The 26,788-nt window shown below is 36.8% G+C and overlaps 1 protein-coding gene across 1 annotated transcript in view; it reads left to right on the top strand.

Annotated features, from left to right (window-relative positions):
- LOC122792898 (claudin-16-like) overlaps positions 1-6,020 on the top strand; it is a 73,249-nt gene extending 67,229 nt beyond the window's left edge. The window contains exons 3-5 of the mRNA XM_044060456.1: positions 153-208; positions 1,526-1,669; positions 5,944-6,020. Of these exons, the coding sequence (XP_043916391.1) occupies positions 153-208; positions 1,526-1,669; positions 5,944-6,020 (277 nt within the window). The remainder of the gene's footprint in view (positions 1-152; positions 209-1,525; positions 1,670-5,943) is intronic.
- Positions 6,021-26,788: the final 20,768 nt, after the last annotated feature.

Genomic DNA, 26,788 nt, shown 5'->3' with positions numbered 1-26,788 from the left:
AAGTTATTTTAGAGCATATTTAAAAAAAAAATGTTGAACTAGGCACCACTCAGTTTGCCATGAATAAATTTATGTTTGCAGACATATGATGTGACAGTGAGTTATTAGCCGGATGTATATGGTATAGATATTGAACCATTCATATTTAACAGGAAAAGAAAAAAAGACCTTCTTGGAGATGACCTGGGAATTAACTGGGTCATTGAAGGTTAAAGAATTTGAGAGATGCACAGAAGAATGTGCAGAAGTAAAACTGCTAAAGAAAATTGCCATGAAAGATTGGCTAAAGAAGAACATTTCTATTCAGAAAGAAGTTCAGCCTTATTTCTTATTTAAATGAGAAGCTAGCTGCATAAAAAGCAGATAAGCAGGAGTTGCAAATCACATGAGAAAAGAGTTATTGGAAAGTATACACAACAGTCAAGTGCAAAGAAAGAGCGTGGGATGTATTATTTTTCCAAAGATGCCCATGTAAACAAGTAGTTTAGAACTGCTATGTGCTATGCTTATCATGAAAATAAACCAAGGAATAAATGTGGTCTTATTCATTTCCAGTAAGGTCATAAAATAAAGCAGGTACAAATCTATTGAAGTATCAATAACTTATCTATATGACATAAAATGATAAGTATTTAAAGTTTTCTGAAGTCAAGGAGGTAACTGATACTACGAGTCAATGTGTGATCAATGGATTGAAAACTGTATTCTTCAGACATATTTCTGAGGTCATGTTAGACAGGGGGCTCATCTAGGAATAATCAGCACCTCTCTTCAGACAAAGGCTAGGCCTTCCTATGCCTCAAGACTGACATCTTTGAAAATTTGAAAAATATGCAAATAATCCTCTCATTGTCACGTGGACTTTCAAACTGAGTTTTCACATTGTACTATAATAGAAAGGTATATATTTTTGTGTGGAATCATTTGCATTTTGTGAAAATGTCCCCCTGAAAATTAATGGGAATGTTGTGTTCCTCTTCTTTGTATTTTGTTTTTCTCATTTTTTTTTGCTTGTGTCTGAATTTATACCATGGCATTATTTTTGCATAGGAATTAATGAAGTTTAATAGTTGGTATCTTGGGCTATGCTTTGGAGGCTGCTATGAATTTTTGACACAATTTTCCAAAGGCACAACCCCAAGATTTAAGATTTCAGCACAGGTAGATTTCACTACTGCATAGTGGTACTACAAATAATTTCCCATATTTGTTTCTCTGTTTTTTTTTTTTTGTGTGTCAGGGTCTCTTTGAAATTATATAATTTAGGCTCAGGTAATCTGTTTACACTAAAATTTAATATGCTTCTTGTTTAAAGATGAGACTCTAGAAGTCTAGAAATATTTGTGATTAAGCTACTTTGGTTATTACTAAGGTCCTACAGCTGATCTATTCCATTTCTTTACTAGCCTGGTATTAAACTACAGATGTGTCTTATATATCAGTTAGTCTAATATTGATCAGTGCATTATTTATATTTCATCTATAATATCCTTATTTTTTGCAGCTTCTCTGGTCATTATGTGAGCCTTGGTGATTTTGTCTACCTTGCTGTGTATTCTTGCCTTCTTGGCTCTGGTTGCAGGACTGGACTGTACCAAGGTGATCAGTGACAGGGGAAAGAAGAAGCAAAGGCTCATTCACAGTTCTGTAGTCCTGTTTTTATGCGGAGGTAACAAACTGTTAACATTTGCACAGTTCATTTATTGGTATATGCTCACTAGTATACAATGCGCATATATTTACATGTGTGGTACATAATGCTTTTAATTTTAATAGGACATGTAAAAAATTAACAGCAGAAAATATGTACAAATATATGCAGTTTTCTTTACAGATTTATATCTAGTAAACATATTTAAAATCACACAATCTTAAATTCTGTAACAGCTTCCATCTTTTGTAATGGTGTTATGCCAATTTTAGGGCTAAACTAATTCACATATTCATTTATAATATATTAGCCTGTCATCTATCTTTTCTGTAATTTATTAATAACCTTGACTTAACATGTTCTGTTTTTGATAAAGCAAAAATCGGGTTCCTATAGATTCACATTTAATGAAAACTAATATAGCAATTCAATGTAAAGCATTTGAATTGCTTGGTAAATTAAGCTGATCCTTAAAGCCCCCCTAATTCATCACTCTTGTACATCTCTCCTAATTGAAAAAAATATTTCTTACTCACATCTCTTATTTGTTATCCACTACACTGCAGTCCTCCATTCCAAAATACCACCAATCAGCAAATAGGTTTTTACCCATAATTGTTTCTTAGGATAATATAGGCACTGACCCCACTACAATGCTTTCCCTGGGCTATCCCACCTTTGTTCTTTTCTCCTTATTCTTATATCATTCTATAATTGTCTTCATTTGCTACTAATCTTTCACTTTATTCATATCATAGTTTGAAAGCGTGTACTTATCATCAACAATTATTCATTTACTCTATTTTCTTGTTCAAGAGCATCAGCTATACAAACTTTTAATTATTTCAGTTGACATTCCACACTGTTTATCCAAATGTTCTCTTCCAGTTTATTTGTGCTGATTCTCAACTACTTATATATCTTCCTCACCCTCATATCCTATCAAAAGTAGAAGGGCGAGTGCTTTACACAAAAAATTCAGTTTTGTTTACTGATGCCACCTTATGGTCAATTATATAGTCTAAGCACACATTGTACCTCCCAATGTTATATTTCATGTTTTCCATTTTCATTCATTTTTTTTCTTTCTTTTTAATACTCAACTCACTTTTACATAATGTGCAAAAGAGTCAAACCATTTATTCTTCACATTATTTTCTTCCCATTCTAGATGCTGTATAATTATTTATTCCTTCATTAATAAATGCTCCTTGTCATAGGTTCATAGGTAGATACTAGGCAGTCAGTAATCAGACCATTTATACCTAGTCCAGAAAACCAACCATCAAGAGTTGCCCCCTGTTTCAAGTAGGGTCACACAAGGTAGGCATGGTGAGAATCTATGAGGACCTATCTAATTGTCTATGTCAGTCTTGAGTGTGGCTAGGGTATTACTTTGCTTAATATGCAGTATTTCTTTATTCCAAGTGTGGGGAATGTGCTGGAAAAAGAACCTGCCAATATGCTCAACTAATTTGTTGATTGCCTTTGTGAATACATTTGAGGAACAATTAGTTCTATGAAGACATAACAGGTCTTGGAGGGTAGGGCTCTGTCATGGACTGAAAGGCCAAACATAGGTCACCACAGAGGAGTCTATAGGAAACAAACTACAGCGAGAGAGGGTATTCAATAAATCTGAATGGCTAAGGCAACCAATGCTGACAGTTTGTTTTAGTTAGGAATTATGGAGGTTTCTCCAGCTGAATGGTATCTTTTGATAATTACATACCAATCAGGATGTTATGTTCAACCATGGTAGTGGATAAGAAATGAGCACAGTGGAGCTAAAGAATCATTGGTTCTAGATGAGATACCCTTGAATATTACTTGGGCCAGATAGAAGGATTTTCTAATTATAATGGAGGACATAATGATCAAAATACATGGAGTCACCCACAAGAGTGCTTAAATATTTAATGAAATGCCATTCTTAAGGGGTGTATCACCTCTGCAGTTTAATAACAAATGATTTTTCCCAACATGGACTATACTACAGGTATTGGCATTTAGTATGTGGCTACTGTACTCACAGATAAAGAGATGGTCTTGAAACTTTGGTGTTTTATGTGGCTTTATCTTATAGTAAAGCACATTAATTTTGTAATTGGTGGATTAGAGTTCATTCTTTTTTCTTTCACTCTAGTAATTGTACCAGTTTTTTTTTTTTTGCACAGTTCAGCCTATTCTGGTGTGCCTTCACATTGGTTGGTGTTCTAATAAAAGCCACATAGTTTATTGCTGTCAACAATTTTTTATAGCCGGGAAACTGGGATAGTGGCTTGTTGAAATGTCAGTAGAAGACAACCTTAAGAAACCTCACTTGTGACATTTTTACTTACCTTGGTGGCAACTGCAACTTTAACCATATGCGCTCTGTCAACCAATTTACTATTCACCTTACTACATAAGGATTGATGTTTAGGGTAACCAGTCTGACAGTGTTGCCTGCATGGGAAATAGTGCTGAATGCCCTTGCTACACCTAAGTATGTAATATGGAACACATAACATCCATCAGCTGCTTGAGTTTCCCTTTCAAAGTAGTTCAAAATGTTAACAAGGACTTACCTACCTTTGATAGTGCCAAATTAATATGGATTCATTGCTAAGACATTATCAACACCTAGAATTATTGTGGTCAGAACTTGACTGTTTGATGGCTTTACAAAACAAGGCTGATAAGACTAAGGGGACCATATATACTAATGACCTACTTGTGTAAAGGCATCATGATGGCTGTCCTCCAGGCTTCTGGTATATAGATCACTGCAATGCAGAAGTTCTGACAGCTTGCCTCTAAACTTCTTTGCTCAAGAATTTGGGACAAAACCAAAATAATAGTGAGACAAAGCCCCAAAATAAGGAACAAGTTTTAAAATATTACTCTAATTCACTTAAAAAGTTAATAGAATAACCAGTTTTACATCAGAATACATTTTCTGAACAGTAAGAAGTATGACAGTCTAACGTTTGGCAATATTGACTGACTGCAATCCTCAATGATTTACTAGAAAACCAAAAATTTTATGAGGGACAGGGCAAAATAGAAGATAAAATCATTGAAGTTCTGCAAAATTAGGAACAGTTGAGCAGTGTGTCTGGTAGGCCATATGTGGAACTAACTACTAAGTTTCTGGCATATCATTAGGGCCATTGGATATGATATTCTTTGCTTTAAAAATGCTAATAGGAATTGTACCACAGTGATCTTAGTTGCTGAGGAATCATGGTGCAGTTATGATACTGGATTAGGTAAAGTTTGCACTAAATTTGTTATCTAGGATATCTTTTTTGTTTGGGATCAGAATGGGTAGTATTATCACGAATCTGAGAAATGATGGATGTCCTTTCTTAACTTTAGAACATAGTTAAAGATTCATAATTACTTTTTGAGTTCATATTCTGTGACTGATGTCTTAAATTCTTTGCTAGCACATTTGAATGCCCTTTTAAGATGGGATTTACAGGGTTCCCTTTAAGAACATATTAATTTCTATCTTTTTTGGTATACTTTATTTAGAAGAACCCCTGCCATATGGGTTTATTTTAAAAATTTCCTGAGTATTCGGTACAGGTAGTTATTGTTTTCTCCATACAATTACTTAGATGAGATCACAAATTATTTTGGTTCTCCTTTTACATCATTCTAATTAGAGGTGTAGTGGAAGTACTAAGGTCACTAAGCAACTGCAGTACATATACTTTTGAGACTTAGACTTTGGTTTTCTACAAGGCAGCGGCATTCAGCACAGATATCCGCACATTTGCATTTAATTTTTTCACTCAGTACTAGTCTATTTGTTTAAGGAAATTTGATGTGACAGTAGGACATGATATCTATGGACCTGTACAAGATAGGGTAATACTATTAAGGGCAAGATCTAGAATATTATGTCCCGTAGTAGAGCCGTTAATCTCCTGCTATAGGTAGCTCATATTTACATTGTCAAGGAAGCATTAGGCATGTTTTAAATTTGAAGTGTAAGTGAGCTAGTCTATTTAATTGAAGACACCTAGAATAAATGTATTAAGGCTTGTAGGTATATTGGTTATGGCATTAGGGTACCTATTATGTATTTATTTATTTATTATTATTATTATTATTATTATTATTATTATTATTATTATTATTATTATTATTTATCCTTTATTGACCAGGTTAGTCCCACTTGGCTGGTAGCCCCTTTTCAAGGGAAATTCAATGTGGTATTTATACTGACTAGAACAAATTTGGCCGGGTCCTCAGGGAAATTTCTGTACTCTTTTTGAACTTCACTATCCTGTGTGCAGGATATATGGTGGCACCAGAAGTAATGAGAAGCACAGAGAAGGAGGTCAGTGAAGCACCTGAAATGATGTGGTGGTAACGACAGTCCAGGAAGGAGGTTTACGGGATAATTGAGGCATCACATATGGCAGCTGCATCATGGAGTGAAATTATGGAATCATGCAAAAATGAATTTGTACAACTTGAAGATGATGAAAAACTAGTTCCCTTCTTGAAAGCATCATAGGTTGCAAGTAAAAGGGTGTGCATCACATGCTAACAAATTGACTGCTAAAATGAAGGAAGAGGGTAACATGGTAGCAGCACATACACATGTTTTGAGTGCGGGCCATAAGCATTATATGACAAGTTACAAAAAACTAGTAAATTATTGGTTATTAGGGTTAATCAGAAGGACAGGCAACAAATGAAGAGGTATTCTGTATGGGAATATATTGTTGTCCCCTTAGGTTTTTCAACAACCAATATTTGAACATTCATATCTATCAAGAAAGAGGACTACTGTAAATAATCTTGCAGAATATTTTTGTTTAAATGGGACAAAATCACTTTGTGTTTAAACAAACAAAAAAGTCTAACTGTACAGTTTAATACTTCAGATATGGACAGTGGAATTATTAATTTTTTTCTAATTTGTGTCAAGAGGCCCTAGAAATTAATAAATTGTATGCTCAAAGATAGATATGGAACTGTTATTGGGAGTGATATTTTAAATTAAAAATGCATAATAGAAAAATTAATACAGATATCTAATTGCATAAACATGGATGGTAAAGAAGGTTATGTGCTGCACCATGGTCAACTGAAAAAGTTATTACTGTGGTTTCTTAACTCATTTAATACAGCGTGACAAAAGGAAATTCCCACACTGTGGAGAAAGACAGCCATTCTAGCAAAGATTGTAAAGTATATTGTAGGAAGGACATTGAGAAGGACAATGTCAGAAGGAAGGATATTGCTGGTTCACTTGTCCATGGTGTTAGAACAAGAGGAAAGAGAACAAAATATTGATAACATCCAAGAGGAATTCCAAAAGGCTTAAGAAGTAGAAGAACAGAAAATATTGATAAAAGTTTTAAGAGGGATGATGGTGAAGAGGAAGGAAATATATTAACAAGTAATGTAGGGTCATCAGATGAAGATGATAAGTAGGTTTATAATAGCTGAAAATAACATGGGAGATGAAGTTGATAATAACATCAGTGTAGATAATAAAGGAAATCATAATATAGGTAAAAAAGTATGAAAAGGAAATTAAGGCAAGGAGTTAAGAAAACTGCAAAAATGGGAATGGAGAGTGTTACTACTTGCTATATGTTCACTGCATGTGAATATTCTTATTAATAAAGTACATTTAACAGTGGTGGCATTTTTTTAAAACAATAAATATTGACCTTCACTGTTTATTGGATATTAGAACTCTTACTGAAGTTCAAAAAGAATACAACCATTATGGGAGGGTCAGTATTATATCTCTTTGGGAAGGATGGTTGTTGCAGGATTGCCATTTTGTGTAAATGTTATATTAAAGTATTAGTTGTTACAGTAGCTATTATACAAAGAATATTCATTATGGTTCCAAAATAGATATCTTCTATCTGATTATAGTATATAAAAAAAACTTGAATAAAACAAATGGAGAAGTTATTTGAGAGAATAAAATCTTACATTATCATAAACGTGGATGCTATACTTGTAGGTGGTATGGATTGTAACTTGAGAAAAGTTAAAGTATTAATGGTGTTAATATTTTTATGGAAGTAAAGAAGTATAGTAAGTTGTTTGTCTTTCGGCTTTTTCCTGGTAAGGGGTCACCACAGCGGAACTCCGGTCCGCTGATGATTGGCAGTAGATTTTTTTACGAAACGCAGAGGTGCCAGCTCGACGCCCAACCTTCAACGAAGGCATGCCCATTTACGCACGCATGTCTTTCAAACGCTACCCAACCGCGGGGAGGAAATGCAGGCTCCACACAGAAGGCACTTCCAAGCCAAGCTGAGAATCGAACGGGAGAACCTCTTGCTGTGAGGTAACAATGCTACCGCCGTACCGCCGTGGCTACAAAAGAAGTATAGTAAGTCATGTTATGCTTACAGAGGAGCCACAATTAAAACAGAGACAGATTATTTCAAAGTTTCATATACATTAATAGTTACAGTATGGAGCTTTTGTAAAGATCTTAATTGAATAGTTAAGTGATGGTATGCAATAAAATTACATCTGTGAAGGTGTGATTAAGCTTTTGCATATAAATAAAGGCTAGAGGGAAGATAATTTCACAAGTATGCTAAAATCCTTCTAGGAGGAGACATCTACCCTAATCCTGGCCCAACTTATCACAATGAACATCAAGACAATTCCCTTCCACACACTGCCCTAACCCCACAACTGTCAATGTCTAATTCTGGTAATTTAACTTTTGTTGCCATAAATATAAGAAGCATAATAAATAAAACTGCTGAACTACATGCCTGGATTATTCAACATAATCCTGATATTCTTTCTGTAACCAAAACTTGGCTTAAACACAGCATAAACAACTCCAAAGTTACACCTCCCAGCTATAATGTCATTTTTAAAGACGGTATAAAGAGGAAAGGTTGGTGGTATTGATTTAATATTTCCTAAGAACTACCACATTTCCACTTAGAATAAACCTGTATCAAAATTCAGTTCAGCAGAGCTTCTTATTGCTTTTCTGAAATAAACAATTATAACCCAATATGTATTGCTGTCCCTTACATCCTTCCTGGCAACAAAACAGCTATAATGGAGGATATTCTACATTGGATATCTATAACACTTCCACAAGAAAAAACACTACTAGGTGATGAGAATGTCAATTGGTTGTACATAAACTCTGACTCCTTTACATCTAGCATGAACTTATATGATTTCACACAACTAATAGCCGCACACATTATAGCAATACATCAGATTCACTATCAGACTGGATCCTCGCAAATACACCACCACAGGTACAATGTCAGACTCTCTCAGTGATCATCTCCCACTCTATACAACCAGGCATGTCACAATCCAATTAAACAACATGTTTATAAAACAGCACACAACCTTTCCAAGTTTAACACAGTAATGCTCATTGCTACCTATTGTCTATTAAATGGGACTATCTAAAAATCCTCCCCTTAAATGATGCTGCAAATTAATTCAATACTACTTTCCTGAGTATCCTTGCATTTCTGAGAAAGGAAGAGACTAAAAAACAAATAATACAATTTGGCTATCCAAAAAGAGTAGAATGCTAGTGCAGGATACAGAAAAAGTGTGATAAGAAAAGTAAAAATATAAAATACCACAATATCTTGAAAACTTCAGAATGCTTCATTATTGTGGTAAAAAGCAAATAAATGAAGACAAAAAAAACTACATTATAATGACTTTCAGAATAACAGTAAACATAACCCTAAATAATTCTGGACAGCCATTAAAGAAATCTTGCATTCTGGACAAAAATTCAACTCCAGCACCTCTCCTAATAACTCACCACTTGAAACTGCAATATGTTTCAACTTTTATTTTGTAGATAGTATAGCATCTGTAATCAAGGATTCCCCAGCATCTAATCCTAACCTTGCTAAATGGCCACATATAACTACATCCACTTTTACCTTCAAACCTGTGCCCACATTCTATATAAACTACTCTTAAACAAACTCAAACCATGCTCTGTTTAGCTGATGACCATCCAATTGAATACCTCAAAATAGCAGCTCATAAGCTGATGACATTACCTATCCTGTCTCAATCCTTTAAATAGGTCAGTCTAGGAATCCCATGTTCCCATTCTCTGAAAAAAAATCATGCATTATCCCTTTGCACAAAAGAGAAAACTTGACAGACATAACTACCTTTAGACCTATACCATTCTTATCCCCTCTCCAACATTCTTAAAAAAATGTATTCAAAGGCAATTGCCAAGCTATGTCCTCAAGAAGAACTCCTATTCCCCACACAATGTGGTTTCTACCTTTCCCATATAACTAACATTACATTTCTTATCTGTATGGCTACTGTCAATAAAGCTAGAGATAACAGCAAATTCAAAGGTTACCGAACAGGTATCAGTCGTTAAGATGGTATTCCACCCTCTCTCCATACCTCCCAGTTACCACCAGTGTACTGTAAGGCTCTCTCCTTGGTCCCCTCCTCTTTATCATTCTGACCAACACTCTCCATGCACCTACATAACAGGCCTCCTTAATACAGTATGCAGATGACTCCACACTCATTTGCACATCTCACATGGCACACCTCCAAAAATTACTCAATAACCTTTAACAGCCACTGAAACATGGCTTTGTATCTCACAGCTCATGCTCAACCCTAAAAAATCTAAACTATTACCTTTTTTCCTCAAATTCTTCTCTCATGAAAAATACAAAATTAAGTCCCCTTTCTTGATAATGCAACCACTGAAATCACATCTCATAGCAAATTATTAGTGGTGATAGTGGATGATAATCTTAAATTCAACCTGCATATACAAAATTGTATAAGAAAAAATCATGAAAAACTAGGAATGCTTTACAAAGCCAAAGACTTTCTCAATGATGCAACTAAAACTATACTTACAACTACTTATCTCCTCCCCACACTTCTTTATGGTGTTTCCATCCTTACTAGCCCCCAAATATTACAAAAATCAAAACTTGAGCAATGCTACAGCAAAGATACTAAATTTGCAGCAAATACCCCTTTCAGAACCCACCACTGTACAGCACTAAAAACCCTACTACCCCATCAACCAGCACATACACAGCTTTTTACCACCTATAAAATTGTCCAGCATCCAGCATATCTGCTTGACCAGCACTAAATAGCATTCAACACAACTATGTCCTCAGTTGGTCATTACAATCCAATGGCCAAAAACTCTGTCCACAAACCTACAAATCTGCTAGCCATTGTTTATACTTGTACCATGTTGCTAAGACCTGAAACTCCTTACCTATATCTATCAGATCAATACTTTCCCTCCCAAATGTCAAAACCATTCTGAAACACATCCTAGCCAAAAGCTGGCTATGTTCTTGCTCAACACCAGGATAAACTACATGTCTAAATGTGAACAAGTACCAATTCATACCTTATACCACCTTACTCTTCCTTATTTACTCACTTCCTTATTTCTATCAAATTCTCTACCTAGTTTCACACTAAATATACCATAAGCCTGATTTTCTCTCACTTCATATTGCAATTACTGTTTGTATTATACTAACGTATCTATACTTTCTCTATTAACTGGCTAAAATTTCTCTAAATATTAAATCAGTGTCATACAACTTGTATCTATTCTTAATCAATGTTTTCATATTATATCTAATTTGGAATAATTATATAAACTGGAAATGTTTTTTTTTTTTTATTAGTTTTGAAGATTATAAAATTATTGTTCTTAAAATGTTTTGTAATACTTTGGAGCTTTTCTCCCTAGGTCTCTGCTGAAGATGGGGTCTTACCCATTTGGACTTTCCCAGTAATCAAATGTCAATAAATAAACATGAACTGAAGACTGGTTACACTTAGTAAGGACTACAAGATATTAACAGTAAGGCTAAGTAGTGTGTTACAAAACATTTACCATGAATAAATTTTTGGAATTAAAATGAAAATATTAAGGAAATGATTTGGCTACTATTAAGGATATGTTTTGGCTAGTCAGAGAAATAGTAGCTCCTGTTATCATGAATAAAATCAGAACAAATGTATTAATTTGTCATGTAAAAAAATATTCTGTGGATCATGAAAAATTATAGAAAATAGTGAAATATAATTCAAAAGGTAATAAAAGATGCACTTCAGAACACAAAGCAAACATGGTATTAGTGAATGGATGGTTAAGTAGGAGAAAAGCTATTGGCAGAGGAGTGATACAAGGATGTCTATTAACTAGAATATAATTGAATTATTACTGCAGAGAGAGGAGACTGCAACTATAAATTTAAACAAGCAAAAGAGAAGATATTAGATGGTATTTACTTACCAAACGTGTTTATCATATGCATATAATTGAATCATTATTACTGAAAATACAGGTTGGTGATGAGAACACCGTAAATGTTAGAAAGAGAATTAAGAAATGTTGGATTAACATTGAACAAGACAAAATGCCAAGGGTAGGGTGCAGGACACATTTGTAAGACGAATTGATGTTACATTAGAATAAATTTTAATCTGGGTTTATAGTTTGGATTAATGACAACGAAACTGATGCAGTAGCATTCTAGAAAAAATAAAAAAAGACTATGGGAAGATTTTGAGCTTTTTTTTTTTTCAAAGAATATGTATCTGTTACATTCAGTGATAGGTAAATTGGGGCACATAGGAGGTATATATTCCATTTCTACTTGTAAAAAAAAACACTTTTTAGATTTTTATTTTATTTTATTTGTTTTCCCGTGTAGAACATTGATTGTCATGGACCTTTTTCAAACCCAGCCTGGCAGTAGTGTCTTGTTAAGTGACTTGCTCATCATCACACAGTTATCCAATTTATTTTGAATGTATATGGGGTACAACATTAAACCCTATTAGTAAGGGAGTCTTGTATTGTAAAAGACAAGATGGAAGATTTGGGCTTATTGACTTAATCATTCATTCAGCATCTCTGAATCTATTTTAGATTTTGCAAAGGTTTCAGAACTAGATAATGCTCTAATAAGATGTTTTATGGAAAAATATATTTGTAATTTGATACAGGGGGAAAGAAAAAGAACATTGTGAATTCTATAATAATGGTGAGTATAGATAAAATAAAGCTCTGGCATGTGAATATAAAAGATAATCTATCACAAAGGAAATTGTTGTATATAGTGATTATGGATTCATTTTATTATGATAGGCCATGTGATTACTTAGATAATGGCACAAGAAAATTGATAAAGGATTAGATGACTTTATGTGGAAAGTAATGTTTGGGAAACTACAATTGAAAGTGGCAGTGAGGCACCTGAAGAAGAAAATGTGATACGTAAAGTAGTAGAAACTATGGGCCATGTTTTGGTAACTTGATGTAGGATTAAATGTTATTTGGAGAAGGTAGCACAGAAATTTAAGAGAAAATTACTACTGATTTAAATGCAGGAAAATATATATGGAGGATTTATTTTGTAGTAAAGTAATGAGGAAGACAAAACTGACAAAATGTTATTAAGTGAAGTAGTTCTATGGATAAATAGATGTGAGGAGCTATATAAAAAAAATTAGGATGGTGATTTAATTTTGAAAAAAACTTTGATTATGGTGTTATGGTGAAATGGTTCAGAAATATAATTTGAAAGTATCAAGATTATTTTTCTTTGCATGGTTTCCTTATGTTTTTCTGTATATTTATATTTATTGTTAGTTATATATAATTGTTAGGATGGGTGGGTGGCCTAATGGTTAAGGTGTTTGCCTTACAAACACAAGGTACAGGGTTTGAGTCTCACAAGGGATAATTGGCTAGCTTTAAAATGGATCGCAAGGGCAGTTAGCCTAGTACTAATCCATGAACCTACTCTATGAACCTATAATAATAATAATGGCTGCTGTACTTTCAACATGACAGTGTATAAGTATTGTGAGATTGTTTGCATCCACCTGAAATACCAACAAGTCTATCAGTTGGTGCCTCAGCTTAACATCTCATCCAAAGGACAGCAATTGATGGACAGCACACTCCTGAGTGTGCTGTCCATCAGTTGATGCCTCAGCTTAACATCTCATCCAAAGGACAGCACATTCAGGATTTCAGCACCCCCTAAATCTATACTGCTGTACCAGTAGTAGAACATGAACCTAATTACCTGGGATGGGATTAGAACCCATAACCTTCTTATCTTCCACATACTTATTTTTAAACAAGAAACATCTATATTAAATTATCACTTATGACATAGGCAATCATGCATATATATATATATATATATATATATATATATATATATATATAAATGAAAACAAACCATACAGACATATTTTTGGTTGCAAACGTTATACGTTACTTATAATCTATCAAGTCATAGTCAGTCAAATATTACAAAGCTTATTCAATTCCCACTTTCCCTTAAACCTCATTTCTCCTCTAAAATATTATTCTGCATGTATTGCCCCCACAATTCCTATTTTTTGTATGTAATTTGCTGATATCTTTTTATAAAGATCAAAGTTCCAGTTGTTTTATCTCTGTTACTATATTCACTACTTCTAGTACAGATGGTTTAGAATCTGGTTTCCATTTTATAGTAATTGCTTTTTTGGCAGCCAATGCCTTACTATGTCTAAGCAATTCCAATTCTGTATTACATCTCAAAAAATCATTTCCTTAGTTACACCAATTTGCTTACCCAGTATTTCTGATAGAGTAGTCTGCAGGCAATTGTTAAAGTCTGTCAGTACATTACACTCCCAAAAAATATATTCCTAATTACCTCTTTCTTCCCCATCACACATCCGTTTGCAATCTAACTGAGGAAAAATTATTTGGAGTCTGCTTGGGGTATAAAAATACCCATGCCAATACTGCTAAGCAAAGATCATTAATCTTCTAGACTGTGTTGCATATTTGGGAGCTTGGGAGCCATACGTATGTCCTCACATTGTTTCTTTATGAATTGCTTATCTAGTCTCTCTTGACAATCCTTTTTAACCTTCTCTGAATGATTCCTATAGTTATGCAACATTTCATATGCTCTACTAATTATCCTTTTTTAACAACAGCTTCTATTCTAGATTGTACTAACAATTCTATCAGTGCTTAGGATTCCTCTATTTCATTCTCTTTGCCTATACTCTGATAACAGTCCTTCATAGGGAATGCAATCTCTAGCCTGCAGTCCAAAAGAATTCTTGGCCTCTGCCCACTTTATAACCTTTCTCTCTCTAATTATTTTCCCAATACATTGGTTCCTTTGCAACTTTTCTCCAGGAAATTCCTGCCCCCTTTTGCATATTGTCTGTACCCCTAATTGCAGTCATCCCTATTGGCAAAATCTCCTTTCTCAAGCCCCATGATTTCCCACATACTTAGCATGAGCAATCATATTTTTCTTCTTTATTTTTCCTTGAGTGGACTACCTAAAGTCATTTGTGTCTAACTATCATGATCTTTGAGGGATATGGAGGGTGATCTATAACTGGCTATAAACTGGTAGTTGAGATTTATTTATGGTTTGTTGGATTTCCAAAATTTCAAAATTTGTATCTTGAGATTCTCAATCTGACTTGATATGAGGGAATATCTTGCAAAAGCTGACATTTGTGATTTGAATGCATGGTAGGTACTAAACCTAGGAATGGGGAGGTGCTTCCATTTGACTGAAACCAAGTGTCTGTTAGTGTGTGTGTGTGTGTGTGTGTGTGTGTGTGTGTGTGTGTGTGTGTGTGTGTGAGTGTGTGTGTGTGTGTGTGTGTGTGTGTGTGTATATATATATGGGTTCATGTCAGTACAACGACAAGTCGGAAGATCGACATTCACTCCACCGACACATGAAATAATCCCGAACACGGACATTTAACAGGTAAGAGTTTTAATTTCGCTAATCATGCCTACCATGTTTTAGTAAGTGTGGCAGTGTTATGCATGTGTGGTAGGCATGATTAGCGAAATGTAAACCTCTTACCTGTTAAATGTCCGTGTTTGCGGTTTCGATTATTTCATGTGTCGGTGGAGTGAATGTCGATCTTCCGACTTGTCGATGTACTGACATGAACCCATATATATATATATATATATATATATATATATATATATATATATATATATATATATATATATATACACATATTTGTATACATACACACACACGCACACACACATATATATATATATATATATATATATATTAAAAAAAAAATATATATATATATATATATATATATATATATATATATATATATATATATATATATATTTATCAATTATTTGTATGTGTATGTGTGTTCAAGTTGTAGGGGTCTAAACGCTGTGAAGAGCACACCAACAGTGCAGGGTTATAATGCCTTCCACACATTTAGATCAGCTACTTCACAGGCAGGGACTAAAGGTGAAGGTGTCTCTATTTACATCAAAAATAAATATACTTCAAGGCTGGTCAAACAGGACAATGCACTTCAGCTGCTAAATGTTCAAATCCCCATAGGCAAAATCCAATACCACTTCCTTGCAAGCTATAGGTCTCCTTCTATGACCCAGAAAACAAATACCATGTATTTAAACTTATTAGAAGCACTATCAAATCCAATACCATATTCATGGGTGACTTTAATTGCCCCACTATTAACTGGGAATCCTATATGACACCAAATGTACATGCACAAAGATTCCTGGATTTTGTAAATGCAAACTCCCTGGACCAGATAGTGAGTGCACCAACCAGGGGTGCAACCATACTGGATCTGGTCCTGACTAATATGGGAGAGTGCTGCACACCCCCTACTGTAATGTCTTTCCTGGTAAGGTCAGACCACAAAATGGTCTCCTTTGAAGTAAAAATAAAACCTGGACCCCCAGCTAAACCTGAAATATTCAGGAGCTACTCTAAGGCTAACCTACTGCCATTAAGTGATAACTGGCAACATTTCAAGCCCCCATAAACCCTGAGAACACTGCTGTCTATGCAGAACTGTTCACAGAAATCCTGTACAAGCATGTTAATAGCTGCATAGAGGCAGCTGTACCCACCGGGAAGAAGTCCAGAACTAACAAAAACCAAGCCACCCTGATGGGATCACAAATTCAGTAGGGTGTATAACAGAAGGAAGAAAACTGTGGCAAAAATTAGGAGGTGCAGCACCCAGCAGGATAAAATCACTCTCATCAAACTAAAACACCTCAGAGGAAAAATAAAGTCTATCAAAGCCAAATTTCAGGTAAGTTTGGCTTCCCAGGCCAAAGAAAACCACAAAGCATTTTTTAGCTATGTCAGCAAGCTCAAAGGCAATACCCAATTGTGTGCAGAGCTCATTGTAAATGGAGTCACCTATACTAAGCCAGAAGATATAGCAAACCAACTGGCTGATAAATTCAGCTCCAACTTTACCCCTCCGTCCCCCTCAACCTTCCCTCAGGAAATACCATCAAATCTAACTCCCCCTGCTATCACTAGGAAACAGGTCCTTAATGCTCTCTCTAAGACCAAAAACACTGCATCAATGGGCACAGACAGTATCCCAGGATGTCTTCTAAATAGCACGAAACATGACCTATCAGGGCCTCTGGAATTACTATTTAACTTTAGCCTTCAAAGAGGCTTTGTGCCTCATGAATGGAGAATGGCAGCAGTCATCCCTCTGCACAAAGGTGGACCAGCTACAGACCCTGGAAACTACAGACCCATAAGTCTCGCTAGTCTTAGATGTAAAACCATGGAAAGAATTATCATTGGAGATGATCAACAGTGATATAGTAAACCTCCAGACACTGGACTCAACCCAGCTTAGTTATGTCAAGGGCAGATCATCCCTACTCAGTCTGGTGGACTTCTTTGAGAAGTAACCAAAGCAATGGATGAAGGCAGAATGGTTCACACTGCCTATCTTGACCTGGCCAAGGCATTTGATACAATATCCCACTCAGGCATTGTTGACAAACTGAAGAGATTAGGTACAAACTCTTATGTCACCCAACTGGCTCACAGACAGGACTCAGAAAGTTAGAATTGGGGAGTCCACCTCTACAAAGAGGTCGGTCACAACCAGAGCCCCTCAGGGAGTAGTCCTTGGACCGGTCCTTTTTGGCATTTACTTCTCTGAAGTCAAGGACAATGTTAGTGGTCTCTGGCTGATTACATTTACAGATGATTGCAAATTAGAAGCTATCACTGAATCCTACATTGACACAAATATTCTCCAGGAGGATCTGACACAGACATACAACTCATGTTAGAGCCATGTACTAAAACTAAATGCCAAGAAATGCATAACAGTATCCTTTGGGAAGTCATCCATCCCTGGTAACTATCATAGTGACACCACACTCCTTAGAGTTGGCCCAGTTGTTAGGGACTTAGGGACACACATAGTAATCTAGACTTTGACCATCACATGTCTACAGTAGTGAGGAAATCGTTCTATGTTGCTTAACTTATAAACAAACGTATGGCAACTAAGTCCAAGGAAGTCACTGTTCCACTGTATTCAGCATTCATCATACCTATCATTGAGTACAATGCCCCATTTATTATGTACCTAACCAGGCATATCCAACAACTGGAATGTCCACAGAGGTTCCTCACTAAAAGAAAAGAGGGTGTAAGTAAAATGTCCTATGCAGACCTCCTTAAGGCCCTATCCCTGTATTCTGTCTCCTACAGGCTTTTGAGGAGAGATCTATGCCTGGCATACAGGGCATTGTCAGACCCCACTCTGATGGACCTCCTGCATATCCACAAAACAAACAGCACCAGAATTACCCATTCTAAAGACTTAAACATTGCCTGTTACATAAATAGGATCTGCTGCAGAGACAAGTATTTATCCAAGAGACTGCCCAGTCTATGGAACAAGATCCCCATCCATGTGAAGCAGAGTTCCTCCCTAATCGAGTTTAAGTGCAACTTGGACAATTAGATGCAAAACCGGAAATCCATTCCTGGTTTGGTACCTATGTATCTAATGGACACAGTCAACCTGTAAATGGTTCATCTCCCAGACCCCTGCTTACACTTATCAGTCATGGTTAGGCTTAAAAAGGCCCCTGTAGTCATTAGCCTAGTAAACACCTATGAACCTATGAACCTATGTAGGAGGGCTTCAAGCTCAGGCATTTTTTGTTAAGATTCCTGGTATTGAGCAGAGCCAGCAGAACATGTCCCAAATTGGAATTGTTTAAATAGGAATGTTCGATAGTGGACTATACTTAAAAAAGTACTATGCAGACAGCAATTACTTAAGCCAGAATGAGAAATTCAACTAAGACAGAAGTACAGGTCCTCTTTTGCAAAGCAGAAGGGTCTGTCAGCCATATCTTCACAAGCAGACACATACTGAATCCCCCTTGAATGAAACTAGCTTCTTTCCCAGTTACCGTCATAATTCTGGATGATGGTACGATATCAGTCAAACCACAAATATTCTCTAGGAGGGGCTGACCCAGACAAACAACTGGTCTCAGAGCCATAGACTAAAACTAAATGCCGAGAAATGCATAATAGTATCCTTTGGGAAGTCATCCATCCCTGGTAACTATCATGTTTACAACACAGCCCTTAGAGTTGACTTAGTAGTCAGGGACTTAGGGACACACATAGATAGTAATCTAGCCTTTGACCATCATGTGTCTACAGCACTGAGGAAATCATTCTATGTTGCTCAACTTATAAACAACTGTATGGTATGTAAGTCCAAGAAAGTCACTGTTCTACTGTATTCAGCATTCATCAGACCTATCACTGAGTACAATGCACCCTTTGGTATGTACCTAACCGGCATATCCAACAATTGGAACATCCACAGAGGTTTCTCACTAAAAGAATACAGGGCATAAGCAAAATCTCCTATGCAGACCTCCTTAAGGCCCTATCCCTGTATTCTGTCTCATGCAGGCTTTTGAGGGAAGATCTATGCCTGGCATACAGGGCATTGTCAGATCCCACTCTGATGAACTTTGTGCATATCCACAAAACAAAAAGCACCGGAATTACCCATTCTAAAGACTTAAACCGTATCTGTGATATAAATAGGACCTGCTGGAGAGACAGGTGTGTATCACAGAGACTACCCCATCTATGGAACAGGCTCCCCATCCATGTGAAGCAGAGTTCCTCCTTAACCCAAGTTAAGTGCAACTTGGACAATTGGATGCGAAACCAGAAATACATCCATGGTTTGGCACCTATGCCTCTAATGCAAACAGGTAACCTGTAAATGGTTCATCTCCCAGGCCCATGCTTACACTTATCAAGGGTATCATAATTTGTCAGAGATTTGGGATGCATGGCCAGACTTAAGAAGGCCCTTGTGGTCATTAGCCTTGTTAACACCTATAAGCCTATGAACCTATGTAGGAGGGCTTCATGCTCAGGCATTTTCTGTTAAGACTCCTGGTATTGAGTAGAGCCACCAGGACATGTCCCAAGGTGGAATTGTTTAGATAGGAATGTTGGGATGTGGACCGTACTTAAAAAAGTACTATGCAGGCAGCATGTACTTTAGCCAGAATGGGAAATTCAAGTAAGACAGAAGTGCAGGTCCTCTTTTGCAGAGCAGAAGGGTCTGTCAGCCATATCTTAACAAGCAGACACATAACATACTGGATCCCCCTTGAATGAAACTATCTTCTTTGCCCGTTATTGTCATAATTCTGAGTGATGGTACGATATCAATCAAAACAGTGCTCTTCTTGCTTCTGTCACATACATAGCAAAGTTAGCTCTATCTTTCTACATTTCCCCTTAAGTGAAGAACCTCAAGTCATTCACTCCTAGGATGAAACTGTTATTATAAATTGTTCACTTTAATTTATTTTCTCTGTACTTATCTGACCCAAACATCAGTCAAAATACACCAAACCCTAGTACATTCTATTATACAGGTGCACAGACCACACCATTCACAAAACATAGAAAAGGCATATGTACAGGAATGTTGTCAAAAGGTGAATTGCTAGACTGAGAAACTGTGCATTAATGGCAAAAGTGTTGACTTTAAACTTGACACTGGTGCAGAGAATGTATTTTCACAGAAAGTACAATCAGGGATTTGGGATTGCAAGACAAAGTGAAGGAGTCCAAACCTACATTACTAATTTATTCTCTCCATAAGCTATCACTAAAAGAGTAAAAAGAACTATACTGCATTTAAAGAAATGCAGCCTATAAACTTTTATTTCAGATTGTGTCAATACAACTACCCAATATACTAGCAAAAACTGCTTGTGAACTGTTGACCATGATGAAGGATATACCCACATGCATATGCAAACATTCTAATATTCCTACAGCCAAGCATTTACACATTTGGGCAATGCATGGATTAGATGTTTTTGAAGGTGAATAGGCACAAAAGTTGTGCAGAGTATAATTTGCATATTTGTAGAGCACACATTTAAGAAGTAAACAGCTCATACAAACAAGTAGAACATTTGCAAGGTAGTTCAATTTAAACTAGCAAGAATTGGTTGAGAAATGCCATACTGAAGGTCACAAAAAAGGCTAATACAAACAAAGATGTTACTGAAAGGCAAAAAATATATTTTGAGGGTTATGCTGATTTGTTCCCTGATATTGAGGGCACACTAGGACAATACAGTGTTAACTTAAATCCAGATATCTTACCAGTTGCATTAAGGCAAGGAAATGAAAAAACTGAATTGTATGAAGCAGTTGGGTATGAAACAAGCAGAACTTGATCTATTTTTCAACAACATGGTAGCTGTGGTTAAGCCAGACAAGACTGGAATTTGTGTAAATTTAAAAAATAAAAATAAAATGCCAACAGTCCATGCACTTTAGCATAACTCTTGATTTAAATTCATTTAGGCACTTTTTTAGCCAAATAAAAGAGAGGTCATCAAACTAATAGACACAAAACTCACAGTCAACTTAAACTGTCTACTAACCAATCCAAATTCTATAATCAATATCAGCCCATAAACATGTTTCGCATTACTAACAAATGAGGATAAAGGTTAAGAATAAAACATGAGTGAGAAATAAAATGGGCATCATTTAATGCTTTAGTGGCCATTTCAAACACATTCTCTAATAAACATATTTATTAAACAAGCATTTAACGTCACTTGCCAGTCATACTCATAAAAATATAATTCATTTCACAAAGTGCCTCATCTATAATCTAACCTCATATCACCCAACACAAAAAGAACACCCTTTTGAAATTAGGACATGTCACACTGTTCTTTAACCCACACTGCTGTACATTTATGTTCAACTGTTTCAGCAAGGTATACATTCTATAGTATTTCACACGTCTGTCATTGACAGTTCAGACCTGACTTACAGTCTCTGTCTATGTTGAGTCTGTATGTTTTCCCTGTGGCTGTTTGGGTTTCTTGCAATAATTGTGGTTAGATACGTACATGTGTACACATGTACGGATGTATAAACATGTGTGTGTGTGCATGTGTGTGTGTGTGTGTGTGTGTGTGTGTGTGTGTGTGTGTGTGTGTGTGTGTGTGTGCCTGTGCCTGTGTGTATGTGTATTTATTATATTTAATCTTGCAATGTGACCCAATGTAGTTGTGGTTAAAAAGGGTCACAGACGGACAATTTCACTTAAGCTAGTTAACAAATACATAAATACATTTCTGTACTCACACAGTCCATTTTTCTTTCATGCTGTATCACTGACTGTTCCCATTTTGCTTAACAGTTTCTGGCTGACAAAACATAGTTGTAAAGAATATACTATCCCACATTCTGATGGTACACATGTGTAATAGCAGTACTAGCACATAGGTTTATTTGTGTAAGCTAACTAATCCCCCTAAATGGTCCTCTTAAAATACCGCTTCTTCACTTCTGCAATAAATGGGTTCTAGCTTTTTGCATTTCAAAATATACATGCAACTATGTGCCTTGCTTGGTCTATATCCACAACAGCAACAATTGTACTAATCTTGCTGGGGTACAACACTTTTCTCAGAAGTATTAAAGAATGGGCAGCCTGTAAATTGCCAGCCTGATTGGAGAATTAACTTTCTCCAGCAAGGTGTTAGTGTACGGATAATGCTCGTTGAAAAATAAGTCCAACACTTCATGGCATATTAAGCTGCCATGAAACCAACTATCCATCCCCAACCCCTTTTTCTCATTTTTGCACATGGGACTGGGGTGTCACTTCAACAGTGACAATAATCTAGAGCCAAGATTTACACCATTGGGTGGCTAATCCCAAACAGTAGTTCTTCCACACTACACATTTAAATGCACACGCACTTCTATTGTCAAATTAGAGTGCCTAGTCCACTTACTGCATGTCTTTGGAATGTAGAAGGAAACTGGAGCAACCAGAGGAAGCCACCCAACCACAAGGAGGATATGCAGACACCACGCAGAAGGCACCTCAGCCAAGTATCAAACCGGGGAACCTCGAGGCAACCACACTATCTGCTGCATCACTGAATAATGGGTATTCAAAAAACAGCCACCTTTGCTGTTTAACAAGTGCAAAATAAATAAAAAGTAAAATTTAAATTAAAAAAAAGAAAAGCATGTGTGTGTGTGTGTGTGTGTGTGTGTGTGTGTGTGTGTGTGTGTGTGTGTGTGTGTGTGTGTGTATGTGGGCCTGCATGCATGAAGAGAGACAGTGCTGACTGCTGCCAGCATCCCAAGCCACTCTCTGCTAAAGTAGAATGAATTAAAATGTGTTTGCCTGGCAATATTGACTGACTTTTATCCTCAGTGATTTAGCAAGAAATGGACTGACAGAGCAGCACTGTGCTGCAAAATCATGGACAGTAGAAAAGTGGTGAGAGTTGTGTTTTATTATTGTTTTTTTCTTTCATTTGATCATAATTAGACATCTGAGGATGTATTCATTCAAAAAGTGTATGTAGGTATTGTTGAGTGTATAGGTTCATAGGTTCAAACTAGGCTATCTGCCCGAGGGCATTTACAAGCCTAGCCCATCGTTTTGTGGCTTACGCCACCCCTTTAGTATGGGGAACTATACCCATTATTTTGCTGTGCCTCTGTCGAGCAGTGACGCTGAGGTAATCCCTGGGGTATATCTGCGATCTCCCATCCATTGGTCAAGATTTCTCTTGAACAAGGCCAGCGAGGTGCTCTGCCTTACATATACCGGGATTTTGTTCCACAGCATAGGGAGTCTTTGGGTGATGAATCTATCCCTCCAGCACGTCCTATTAATAGCCGTGTCGGGGTTTAAGTCTCCCGCCCTTGTGCCTCTGCTGGCCCTAGACTCTTTGTGGTGAAGCGTATTCATCAAATCTGGGTTTGACATGCCCCTGTATGTTAGGCAAAGGTCACCTCTGAGCAAGCGTGGCGACTGAATAGAGCTGGAGTTCTTTCAGTCGGGCAGCATAGGACAGATTTTTGAGACCCTTTATCCTTTTGGTGAGGAACTTTTGTGGCCTCTCCAGCTGCCGCAAGTGTCGGGTCAGATACATTCCGAATGGGGCATTGTACTCAATCATTGGTCTGATGAGTGATGAGTAAAGGGAGACCATGACCTCCCTTGATCTAGATGAGAATCCCTTCATGATGAGGTGGGCAATGTAGAAGGTCTTCCAAACTACTTTAGCTACATGGGTGTCGAATGACAGACTACTATCAACCTGGGTCCCCAGGTCCCTGATAACTTCTGTGCTCAGTGGATTGCCACCTATTTGGTAGCTAGGGGTAACCTTGTTTTTCCCGAAGGGTATGACTATGCATTTTTTGGCATTTAACTTTAGACCGTGGCTCTGGCACCAGTTATCCGTTTCTGTGAGACCCTTCTGAAGGATATCTGTGTCAGATGTGTTTTCCTATGGCGCCCAGTTTGCAGTCATCTGCAAACTTTGTCAGCCATAACCCTCCTGTGTTTGCTTGTACTTCGGAAAGTAGATGCCAAACAAGAGTGGGCCCAGGACTGAGCCCTGTGGGACACCACTTGTGACAGGCTTTGAGTCTGACATGGCGCCAGCAACTCTGTCCCTGTGGGTTCTGTCACTCAGCCAGTTTGCAACCCATCTTGTGATGTATGGGTTAACATTTAAGCTGATGAGTTTTTAATGATACCCGAGTGGGGTATTGTATCGAAGGCCTTCGCCAGATCGAGGTAGGCTGTATGGACTGCCTTTCCTTCATCAATGGCTTTGGTGACTGTTTGAAAAAGTCAACCAAGTTTAAAAGGCATGATCTGCCTTTGACAAAGCCAAACTGGGTTGGATCCAAAGTCTGCAAATTCCCTATGTCTTTATTTATGAGGTCCATTATGATCCTCTCCATGGCTTTGCAGATAAGGCTTGTCAAGCTAATGGGCGGTAATTTCCAGGGTCGGTGGAGGCACCGCCTTTGTGAAGTGGGACCACAGTTGCAGTGCGCCACTCCTGGGTACATATCCAGAGGTAAGACTTTGATTAAACAGCTGTCCTAGCTGTGGGTTTAATTCCTCATTGAGTTAAGTGGAGCACACAGCCGGGGACACCATCAGGTCCCATGGATGCTGTGTTTTTGCTTTGGAGAGAGCAGTTCTCACTTGGGCGTTGGAGATGTTTGGGGGCTGCAATCGTTTGGTATAGATATCTCTCCTTTTGGGGGGGGGAGAAGTTTGCACTGAACCTGTCAGCCAGTATGTTGGCAATGTCTGTAGGATCAGTAATCTTCACATCATTTTGAACTAGTTCTGAGCATATCTGGGAGTTTCCTCCCAGGTTTCTAACATAGCTAAATAAGGCCTTATGATTGTCTTTTGAGTCTTTAGCTATTTTTCTCTCAAAATTTGCTTTGGATGATTTTATGAGAGCTCTTAGTTTTTACTTATAGTGATCAAGGGTGTCTTACCTTTTAAGGATTTTGCTCTATCTTGTAGTAGCTTCCTCCTTTTGTTGTAGAGTTTGTTTATGGCTGGGGTCCACCAGACTGGACGCTTGCCTTTGGTACAAAGAGTCTTTGTTTTGCTTGGGATTGCCTTATCATGGACAGTAGAAAAGTGGTGAGTTGTGCTTTATTATTGTTTTTTCTTTCATTTGATCATAATTAGACATCTGAGGATGTATTCATTCAAAAAGTGTATGTAGGTATTGTTGAGTGTATGTGTTTCTATGTATGTGCGTGCAGGTTCCTTTGTATGCATGTGTGAATGTGTGCTTCTTAATATGTTCATTTCTATTATATGTTTGTGAGAATGTCAATCTGGTTGTGTTTCGGAATGAGTGTTTTGCATTTTTGTGTGTCTTTGTGTGAAAATGGGTGTGTGTTGACATTAAAAATCTACATTACTTATATTTTGGATGCAAAATAATTCCTTCCAAAACAATTACATAGGTACAGCAAGTTGGAAATATTAGGTGGAGGAACTATTGTACATCAAAAATATTACACACACAAAAAAAAAAAAAATATATATATATATATATATATATATATAGCAACAATACAAAAAACACAATTTATCAGATACCTTGTTCTCTAAGAACAACAATGTACTCAAGGGTATGTGTTATTGTGGATATAATGCCTTTGTGGGGGTGCATAATTTACACAATAACACATATCCTGTTGGGCATTACTCCTTGCATAGAACTAACCCCCCTTACTCATTGTTTAACCCTTACCATAATATATTTTCCCCAGAAGTAAGATCCAGATCTAACCCATTTGGGGTACAATGCTTTCATATCTTTCTAGGTTTCCAAAGCGAAGTTAGTACACCTCTCTCTTCTAAACTTAACTTTCGCTCTCAAGTTCATTAAGGCTGGGAAATTCTCGGTATTAGCAATGGAGGATTCAGGATTCACCTGTTACAATATGACCTTGCCAGCAGATAATTTCAGAAACAGTATGTGTGTTTCACTGCTATGTATGCAGTTCTCCACATTGTTTAATTCTCTGCATTTAATAAATTTTCAGTACTTTGAATACCACATCGAGTAATACCAGGATAAAGCCCTGATTGCCATATACTCATATACACCTGCTGCTGCCTTAACCACTCCCATGGGGATGCATATTAAATAACAGTCTTTGTTTCTTTACTCATGTATGTAGGTACTTCTGCAGGAGCAGATTATCACATCTACCACTCTGACAGACATGCACAGTAACCATTCGCGCAGCTACCATGGGCAGTACTGTTAGCTGTATCAACCACTGTAGGTCAGTAAAACAGAAGGACCCTGTTTTTCTGTGATGAAAATCATGAAGTTTGATAACC

The sequence above is a fragment of the Protopterus annectens genome, chromosome 2.part0, assembly GCF_019279795.1.
Source record: "Protopterus annectens isolate FY-2018-M chromosome 2.part0, PAN1.0, whole genome shotgun sequence".
Lineage (NCBI taxonomy): Eukaryota > Metazoa > Chordata > Ceratodontiformes > Protopteridae > Protopterus > Protopterus annectens.
Note: the sequence above shows the minus strand (reverse complement) of the source record. Positions and strands in the feature narration are given on the sequence as shown.